At 39.5% G+C, this 10,698-nt stretch overlaps 1 protein-coding gene across 1 annotated transcript in view; it reads left to right on the plus strand.

Moving 5' to 3' along the window:
* rasef (RAS and EF-hand domain containing) overlaps positions 1 to 9,964 on the plus strand; it is a 30,708-nt gene extending 20,744 nt beyond the window's left edge. The window contains exons 10-17 of the mRNA XM_050050523.1: positions 947 to 1,244; positions 1,938 to 2,066; positions 2,819 to 2,969; positions 3,670 to 3,751; positions 3,864 to 3,978; positions 4,492 to 4,599; positions 4,829 to 4,905; positions 6,460 to 9,964. Of these exons, the coding sequence (XP_049906480.1) occupies positions 947 to 1,244; positions 1,938 to 2,066; positions 2,819 to 2,969; positions 3,670 to 3,751; positions 3,864 to 3,978; positions 4,492 to 4,599; positions 4,829 to 4,905; positions 6,460 to 6,562 (1,063 nt within the window). The 3' untranslated portion in view covers positions 6,563 to 9,964. The remainder of the gene's footprint in view (positions 1 to 946; positions 1,245 to 1,937; positions 2,067 to 2,818; positions 2,970 to 3,669; positions 3,752 to 3,863; positions 3,979 to 4,491; positions 4,600 to 4,828; positions 4,906 to 6,459) is intronic.
* The last annotated feature ends 734 nt before the right edge of the window (positions 9,965 to 10,698 follow it).

The following is a 10,698-nucleotide window of genomic DNA, read 5'->3' on the forward strand; positions in this document are numbered from 1 at the left end:
ATTTAATTTTTTTTCTTTTTTACTAAGTTTCTTGTTTTTAATTTACTCTTTCTACCAATGTCTCGTGTGGAGAAATCAAGTGGATTTGCTCAGGTTTCAAAGGAGAGTATGACATTACCTTGATCATGTCCACCCACTCTTGAATATTAAGAAAGCTCTTCTCACAAGTGACATCATACAGCAGCAACACCGTCCGCCTGGCGGAAGTAAGACTTAGCGATGATGCAAAACCTTGGATGACAAATGGTTTAAGATACAGATTAATTAGCCAGTTAAAAATTGGTAATTTTTTTGTTGCAATATAATAACTAGAGTATGTCTGTTTCTCAGTTAACATGATGCTGGCCTGCTAGAACTTCCTGTAACTGTGCCAATGGTACAGTTGCTACAGATGGTTTGAGCCATCCAAAAAATACTTTCACACTATAAGTGAACCAGACCATGGTTCAATATGATCCAGACCAAAAACACCTCCGTCGAACCAAAGTTGGGCTGTTTCATGCAGATCATTGTCCTGGGGAGGTTTCAGACCTTTAATTTTTTTTCTGATCAAACTGAAAAGTCTGAAAGTCCTGACCAAACAAGCAAGGTGTGACAGGGTCCTAATCTTTATGCAACAGCGTATGGTGAGGAATCAGACGAGGGGTTGGTGGTTTTTGACCAAATTTTAAAACACTGACCTCTAAGATTTCTGCTCCCACCTCAAATTAATGGAAGTGGAAGGTAGTCAACCACTTTCTAATGAAGAGTAGTAAAAATGTGGATGGCTTCAGACCAATGCGTCCAAACTGTTCAACACCATTGTACTGGAACTGAAGCAGAAAATATCTCAATACCCAGGCAAATGAAAACAAAACTATCTGAGTGGCTGGACACCACCAGGGACAGGGCGTTGAACCAACCCATGTGTTTATGTCCTGGACTATTTCCTGATCTCTCCCCTCAGGTTCTGCCAGCGTATGGATGATTACCCTCTGTACAGCCGCCGGCCCAGCTGTGACACTCTGGCCTTGGCCATGTGTGACCCAGGCCTGAGGCGTAGACACAGCAGTGAGTGTGAGGAGGACAGCCTGCCGGAGATCTATGTGGACAGCGGCCTGTCAACACTCAGAGGTTCCCACGGAGGCTATGACTCAGAGCAGGAGACCAAAGGTCAAGATGAAGAGGACGAGGAGGAGAGGGAGGAGAAGAAAGTGGAGGAGGACAACAACGACAGCATGATGGGAGAGAACTCTGACACTGAGGTGAGACAATAAGAGACACAAGTGTACGTTCAGTATTTGCTGTGATGACATCATGCTCACAAAGACAATGCTAACATACTGATGCAGGTATAATGTTGTTTACCATGTTTACCGTAGTGTTTTAGCATGCTAACGTTTGCCAAGTGACACAAAGTACAGCTGAGGCTGATCTGCAGGTGTTTGATCATAAACCAAAGTATTTAACCAACTGAAAATTTCACTTCATGATGTTGCGTCATGAAAAGTCCGTAGGATTTATCCTCTGGGGAACATGCATACTGGTACATTTCATGCTAGTACATTTAATAGTTGCTGAGATATATCACTCAACGCTAGAATGGCTGAAAAAATGATATAAGGAATATTTCATACAGCTGTAGTTGGTGAAGTGAGTCATTAACCCCCCAAAATAGGCTCTTTGCTGAGTGATCTGTGAGTCTGTGAGAGCTATGAAGTGATGGGCTTGCATTGTAACCACTCAGACTCAACTTGAGTCAATAAATATAAAAGAACATAGTGGAAATAAACCTTTGAAGTTAAGGAGCCATTTTGAAAAGCTGTTTGCTGTATGCCAAGGATAAAATGTTTCACAGCTTGTTCATGTTTACAGCTGAAGTCATAATGATAACATGTGAATCCTGTGTTTGAGCAGATTGTTGTATTAATGTCTGTTATTGTGTGTCTACATCACAGCCAGCAGAGACTCAGGATGGTGAATCAGCGTTTGGGTCGGACAGCAGCTCAGTTTTGGACTGGAAGCCAGCTGAACCCAAACTTGAAGCCCCGACCATACGAAAAGCCCTCAGTGCCATCAGTATTCAGGTAACAGAGAGACGAAGGATATGACAGAGGGGAGGTTATCCAATGGAAGATAGAAGGGAGGGATGAAATACAGGAAGAGATGACAGATGGAGGTAGAACTCTCAGCAAATGTCTCGACATCTACGTGTCAGATTAAGCACAAATTTGAAGCATTCCCACCCAATGTTATTCCACGCAAAAAAAATCTGCCCACTTTTTTGTCACATTACTCCCTCCACATTTTTCAACATATAAACTGCATTCAAACATTAAAATATGGAGCTCAATTAGGAAATGTGTGCATGTATTTTTATCATTCATATTTTTCAGACTTTCTGAAATATTCACCATTTTCTGGGAAATTATCCCCTTTCAGGTGAATGGAGGAATGTTGAAATTTTACACAAATTCAAGGTCTTTCAAGCATTTTCAAAGTCAGTTTCTTCATTCATACATTTGTGTAGAAACTCCGTTTGAACTTTAAAATGTTCTCCATCTTTCATATATTCTGCCTTGTATTCAACAATAAAATCCCATTCAAATTTTTTGAAATATTCAGACTTGTTTGGAGCATGGTAAAAATGCCCTTCTCAGGTTTTTACATTGGTTCGTGTTGGACAGAGTGATGTTAATAAATAAGAAAGGCAGCAGTTGCAAAGTTGTCGATGTTGAGGACAAAATATATTAAACATGAAGTAAAAGTGCAGAATGCAAATAGAGTCATCTAAGAGTGCTGCATGTGCACCTCTCTCCTCCCTATCTTCACTCTCTAGACCGAGGACAGGGACAGCGCTGACCTGGGCTACATGACATCAGAGAAGGCCTACAGGATCGTGTTGGCTGGAGATGCTGCCGTGGGAAAGTCCAGCTTCCTGCTTCGCCTTTGCAAGAACGAATTCAAATTAAACTCCAGCGCTACACTGGGTGAGTTGAAGAAAACTAAAACCAACTCAGTTATTGTCAAACTCATCTTAGAATAACAAGCTTAATTGTTTCGTTCTTTGAGCTGTCAAATGAAGGCAAAAACTTGAGTAGATATTCTGTAAATCTGAACTAACTACTTGATATTGTCATGTGAAATGTGTATTGTCCCTCTTTTTTCCTCCCCAAACTTTATTCATTGGGTTTCCAGACAAAAAAAACAGATAACAGTAAGATACAGAGTTTCAAATAAGGCATTACAAAATCAAAGATACAGGAAAGAAGAGAAACAAAAAGCCCGTACAAGAAAATAAGAACAGATTTTTACCTATAAGAACTGATATTATGTATCTACAAGTGTAAAAGTAAATATTTAAGTGTGTGTATACGTTTGCACATCTAAGAAGTATGCAACACTAAAACACAAAGTGACCAATTTCAATAGATTAGGCAGGGACACTAAAAATGGTGTATGAGTTTGTCAGTACAATAGTAAAGGTCAGTTTATCAGCATATGCAAAACACGGTCCTGATGGTCCTCTCAGCGTACACCTATTTTTTTTTCATGTTTACAAGAAGATATATTTAATCCAAGAGCAGTGGGTAGGTGGAGCAGAGGATTTCCACTTGACATGACCTATATTTTTTTTTACCCGGTTACTTTAGGGTGACATGTTGGTTTGTTTCCTTTGTGTGTGTTCAGGAGTGGATTTCCAAATGAAAACACTAATCGTGGATGGAGAGCCTGTTTTACTACAACTGTGGGACACTGCAGGACAAGAGAGGTGTGTGTTGGTGTGAATACAATGTCAGCTTTGTCTGATGTGTTCTATTGCAACAAAAAAATAATTGACAATTTTGTAATTATTCTGCATCTTAATCCATTTGTCATCTCAGGTTTCGCAGCATTGCAAAGTCATATTTCCGCCGGGCGGACGGTGTGTTGCTGCTGTACGACGTCACCTGTGAGAAGAGCTTCCTTAATGTTCGAGAGTGGGTGGACATGATTGAGGTAATGTGATCCTCTCCTCTGCTAAAAAGTTTCTGACTGACACTGAAATCTATCTGCAATGACAGTTTGTATTGGCAGCACTTGTGTTATTATAATGTGATGTAATTAAAGTGGTGTCACATGTTCATTTGAATATGAAACTGAATGATGTTGCTTGTTTATCTCTTTTACATGCAGCAGATATGTAAGTGGCAGATGTACGTTGTTTAGATTGTGTTCTGCTGTTGTATTGTGGGCATATTGATATTTCTGTGGCTTTTGATTTATGCATGCAGTGCGTATATGTCATGTGTTGTGTGATATAATGAACTCTGTAAACACAGTGGTGTTTTATGTCGAACCAATAGTTCCAGTCTTAAATAGTTTCTGTTATTTTATTTGACGCATAATTTTTGTAATCGCCATGCTGCAACTATTTTACAATACTGAGGTTTCCTGTAATATACTTTTTCCATTTTATCTGTACCTGTTTTTACCTTTTTCATTTTTTTTTATTTTTTTTTTGCACTCCAGGATGTGTCCCAGGAGGATATTCCCATCATGCTCGTGGGTAATAAGTGTGATCTTAGACAAGATGGAACTAACTGTGTCCCTACCAGCTATGGAGAGAAACTGGCAATGGTAATGATGAATAAACATCCCACTTATCTCAATTTACTATAATTTAAGGACCACATAGCTGCATAGCTGTGAATATTTGGTACACCTGCTACATATCTACTTATCCTAAACGTATCCTAGTTTCATCCAAATGTAAATTCAAAGTCATAACCCTTAATGGTGAAGGTTTGTGACTGGCAGTAAAACAATAGTGATGAAGGATTAATGGTTTTCTGTGTTCACCCAACAGACATACAACACTTTGTTCTGTGAAACTAGTGCCAAAGACGGCTCCAACATCCTGGAGGCTGTGCTGCACCTGGCCAGGTGAGATACAAGTGATACAGTCAGCTGAGTGCACAAACAAAAACAGCAGAGGAAGTTTTAATGTTTACAAATTGTGTACTTTTGAGTGTATATTTTTTTTACCTCACAGTGGACATGTCAGTGGTTGAAGGTATATTATACAGCAACAGTGAAAGCCAGCAACCCCAGATTTATATTTCACCTTGCTATTATTGTGTGCCATGTCCACCATTGCTTATGGACTGGTACCTGGTCACTACCTTTTTATCAAGTCCTGACCTCACCTGAGCGCTGTGCCCAGGAACCTCATGACCACAGAAAATAAGAAGAAAATAAGACAATACAGGCAGAGGGCAGAGTCTCTACAGAAAAATACTCTGACATACATTTCTAGTGGGTCAAAGGTACTGATTGAAAGGGATTACTTATCCATGAGTCTATACCTTTTTTTTAGGAAAACCCTGCATAGTATACCTTTAGTTTTGTTGTTCCAGGCCATATATGTCACGTATGTATGCTAATTAGCGTGGCTTAGTTGGACACTGAAATCCAACATTGTTGATGTTGATTAGTTTGACAAGTTAAAATTCAATAGAAAGATTTATTACCAGTGCTGAAAATATACCATCTCTGAGGGAAAATAAGGTTCGATTGTTTGTTTTACAAGTTAAATAATCACAAAAAAAGAAGAAGAATTGGGACCAGTTTATGAATAGCAAATACTAGCTCTTAATTTTGACCTTTGCTGCCCTCTAGTGTGTAAAAGTAAGAGCAAAAAGCTGCTGAGGAAAACTAACATGGGAGTTAAAGGTGCCCTGTGGAGGTTCTCACAGAAACAAAAAAACAAAAGTTGTGTTTACATTCAGTGTTAGTCACCAAAACTCATTGTGTGTGTCATTAGGGGGAAAGAAATGTGTTGAAATTGTTTATTTTTTTATAAATCATTTGCAAAGCCAATTTGTGTTTTCAATCCTGCATTGTTTGCATCCATGTTTATTCCTAGTGGTCTTCCCCCTGTAGGCCTATACTGTGACCCAGAGGTATTATAGTTTTGGGGTCTTTTTCATTAGCTTTTATTTTCATTTTGTTTTTAATTTAGTTTCCAAAGTGGGTTTAATTTTAGTTTTTAATTTGTCAGAATGTTATGTATGTAATGTCTCGTTTTAGTTTTTATTTTATTTTATTTTGTTATTATATGGAGGGCAATTGTCAAGGGCAATATTTACGAAGTTTAGAATAAGTATTACAATACAATCAGAACTTAATGAAGACAACTTACTCACTGTCTTGTAGATATCTCAGTCTTAATGAGGATATGCACCAGAGACTCCTGATGCTTGTTGTTTGACAAATTTGAGCAAACTGTCAAAGATGTTTTCTGCATATGTTCCTTTTATATTGGTTAGTTATTTTAGTTAACTAAACTGTTTTGTTTTTTAGTTTTAATCATTTATAATAACCTCGCTCTAGCCAAAGCCCTGCTGAATAGTAACAAAATTGGCGTAAGTGATCGGCACCTACCTTTAAAAACAAATACTAATACATTTTATGTTCCTTTTTTTCCCCACCCCACAGGCAGGTAACAAAGCAGGCAGCTTTCGATGACAAGAGTCACTACCAGTCGCTGCCCAACTTAGATGCTCCCAGGAAGAAACCAAACTTCTCCTGCTGCACCTGATCAAACTCATCAGAGCTGGACCTCATCACAGGTGGACAAAGGACTATAAAGGCAGAAACCTGCCAAAACATGAATGACAATGAGGAACAAATCATCATTATGAATAACTGAAACAATTAAACATATGGATCAAGTGAGCAAACAATAGACCTAATGGGATCACAGCACCATACCCACAACTTCTCATCAGTTCAGATATTGTTTTGTTGTTCAAGGTTATTTAAACATGATGTATTGAGCCAGGCTGTTCTCATTCACTGTTCGTTTTAACTACGAAAAGTAATGCACTGTAATTCGTATATAATGCACGTAATTGTGAGCCAGGAGGCGGTGATTACGTGAGCTATGCGCAGCAGACTATCTTCCATCACGTGAGGGGAGTGATGGAAGAAGTCAGGTTAGGCAGAATGAAGAGTGACAGAGTCTGTGTAGGGAGGCAGTCAGGGTGGTTGATGTGTCACAAAAACACAGACCTTTCACCCAGCAGATAGGGGTTTGTGTCCTATGTGGAACCAGACGTCAATGTCGAGTAATTTTAAGTTACGTACGTACTCAACATTGGGTTACATACATACATACATAACTTGACAATGCCCAACCTCGATTCTTCTCTTGAACCTAACCTGACCAGTACAGACCATGGATGTATAAAGAGAGCCCTGTTTGTAAAAAAAGTTCATCTTCCAGGTATAAAATTACCTGGATCTTCAGCATCCATGGACCCATACAGTAAGCACACTAGCATTTCCTATTACACCGCCTCCCAACTGCAACTCGACATGAATATCAGTTCAAAATAATACTGTATTCACCTGTCAGTGAGTTTTACAAATTTTAGAACATATTGATTTAAATAAGGACTAATTAAGTGTTCGTACTGGAAATTTGATGTACCTAAAAAAAATGTAAGTCTATGGGAAAAGGTCTTTTTTGGGATCAAAGGCATCACGTGACAGACCCGGAAGTTGTACTTCCACACTTTGGCCACTATGTCAAATTGGCTTCCAGTCCTGGCGCTGTTCCTGGAGGCTTGGCAGGAGCACTAATTTGTAAGCTATCATACGAACAGTGTGCATAATTTTTCGTAAGACATCATAAGAACTCTATAAGGATATGTAGATTGAGCTGTGCTTCAGCCATAGCTTGGAGTCTTACTGTTCTTTATTTTATTACATTTAAGTCAGTGTAAACTTCTTGCCATGTTCATTTTTTATTATAGTGTATATATTACATATTCCACATATATGATTTGCACAGTTTGCCCAGACTGGCGTTGCCATGTTGTGAAGATACTCCAAGAAGGACAGCTGTGAAGCCGAGTGTATGAGCATGTTTTTAAAGTGACATTAGTATGTGACGCTGACAGATATCAGCATGTGATAGAGAACAGAGTGTTACTTTTGCATATTGTAATGTCAGAAAATGAGACAAATAGGAATAGATTTTTATCTGGTGGAGTTCAGTAATCATCAGTTTCTGGTTTGAATGATCTGCTGCATGTTGTTGGTCTGAAAGGAAACAGAAGTTTGTTGTTTGCACCATCCAGGATGTGAAACTTTATGGCAAGTGAACTGCATCGATGGCTAACATGGAGACAGCCTCGTCTTTGTTTATATATGATGAACCCTGGTGCAGCACATGATTGTATGAGACTTCATGTTAATGTCACAACCCGTTGTCTTTGTTATATTACCCCACAGTGTTATATATGTTTTCATTGACTTCCAACTGGGGATGACTGTCTGCTATAGAAGTTATACTGTATGTGAGGAGCTGATCGTATAGCAGATCATTTCCAATTGCACAAATGGTTTAAATAACTGCTGTAATTTTATTTTCTCTGTAGCTTTTCACACACCTGCAAGTGTGTCCATTTGGAACAAGTATAAACAGTTCGACCTTCTTGGATTTTATTGGGATGCCACTTTATAGAAACTAGTTTGTTTCAAGCAAACTGAACCTTCTGAGCTGGATATGTCCTTGCTTTAAACTATGTGATTGTGTGTGCATGATGGCTGTCACATGCTTTGGAGCTTTGGTTGTGCACATCCTAAGAAATTAACACTGCATGTCTGCCAGATGCAATATGCACAGGGGCAGAACAGTGATGTGACAGGGTCAGGGGTTAGTAGAAATGTCAGCAGTATCAAAAATTGTGGAAAGTTTTGAAAACAAGCTAATTAACCAAGCCCACAATCACCTGCATCTGTATGATGTATAATTGCAGTTGCACAGTGACAAATGATTCAGGGGCCTAACATACCATCTACGATGGCACCACTGTCGCTTTTGCTGCTGTGATCTCAGAGTCAACAACATGTTAACCTCCTCGAGTGTCACCATGTTTATTGTTTACATCCTGTACGGCCTGAGTTCCCTGGTGTGCTCGCTAGTTGAATCCTCCAGTAACGTGTAGTACATAGGCAAGTATGTGAGTAACTCCATTCACAACGCAGCTGGTTGTCCATGCAAATATGTGGTTCAAAGGCAAGTATATCTCTGGCTTTTAGACTGTGTTTCAGACGCCACCTGGGTCACGGTCCTGTCGTGCTGTTGTCGCATATCTGACTCTCAGCATCTGACTCTGAAGGTGAAAGACGCTCAATAACCACCAGATATCTAAATGTACACGTAGCATAAACCCTCAGCTATTTATTTCCACACAGAATAAAGTTCTTTTTGAATAAAGCTCCGCCTGTATGCAATTTAACAACTGTCTGTCATCACCACCTTTCAGCATTCAGCAGGACATGAAATCTGTGTGAGGAGAAAACCTGAAGGTTGCTGACAGCTCATTAAGTTGTCAAAATAAAAATGGTCTACAGAACCAACGACATTTTTTTTTTTATGCATTCTTCTTCATTCTCAAAACCTGAAGCCTACATTATCCACAATGCAACCCAACCACCAACTGAGATTCTGGTGTGTTATGCTCATAGCAGCTGATGAGGTCTGCTGTGCTCACTAGCTCCACATCCTTAGATTTCTTTTTTTTTCCAAACATCTTTTTTTTCCAGACCCACAAACATTTATCAGACTCAGATCAAAATGCCTCTGGACCTACAACCAGTTGAGCTGTGATGGTGTAGCATCAATATGTCTTTGAACAAGTGTTGCTTTTTTGTAATCAGAATTTCAATATAGTAATTTAAGAAAAACCTCCACATGAGCTGCAGCTATCCTGGTTATTCTCTAACACAGTGGTTCCCAACTGGTCCAGCCACAGGTCCAGATTTCTCTTGAGTCATTAGTTCAAGGTCCACACAGTTTAATATAATCAGCATCATATTGCATTTGGCCATGTTGTCAAGGTAGTTTGCTGTCTCTGTTAAGTAGCTGTCTGTTATTTACTCACTTTACAGCGGGAAACTGCACTTCAAAATAAAAACCATGTGCCGGAAATTCACTGTACTTCAAAACAAAGTGTTTTTTACAGACTTGACATGTTAGCAAGTCACTTGTGGTCCTTTCAGAGTGGACCCACGACCCACTTTTAGACTGTGACCCACCACCATATTAGATAAAAGGTTGTGATTAGCCGATCCCTGGTCCATAGGAAATCTGTGTGAACAGGCAGGGAACTAGATATATGTGACAGAGCAAATAAAACATGAGCACACAGATTCATCTGGGTCCCCTTAAAGTAAATGTAAATGTGCTTAGTTTCTTACCGCCACTGGTGGTTTGATGTGATATTATTAATGTAATCTGCACAACTTAAGATCTATCTGTGTATCTGTCTGTCACTCATACCCAAGCAATCTGTGCCCTCATTACAAAGGCACAAAGGAGGAGACGAATCAATAAATCAGATAATTTCTTCTTGGTTGCTGCTCTGAAAGACCCTCCTGTTAGCCATACTCCCCGAGCGTCTGCAAGTGTCTCCGAGCATGGCTGTTTGAATAAATGCAACATATGTTAGGGATTTTAGGCTGCGTGTGTGTTAGCATGTGTGTGTGTGTGTGTGTGTGTGTGTGTGTGTGTGTTTGTGTTTGTGTGTTTAGAGCTGGCACGGGTCCCTGTCTCCACCTCCCATCTGTTTACATTGTCATGTGCTTGATGAGGCGAGACCACTCATTTGTCAAACAACATGTGGGGTAGCGGAGGTGGGGATGAGGGAGTAGCAGCTGAGAATG

Source organism: Epinephelus moara, chromosome 8 (assembly GCF_006386435.1).
Source record: "Epinephelus moara isolate mb chromosome 8, YSFRI_EMoa_1.0, whole genome shotgun sequence".
NCBI classification, from domain to species: domain Eukaryota; kingdom Metazoa; phylum Chordata; class Actinopteri; order Perciformes; family Serranidae; genus Epinephelus; species Epinephelus moara.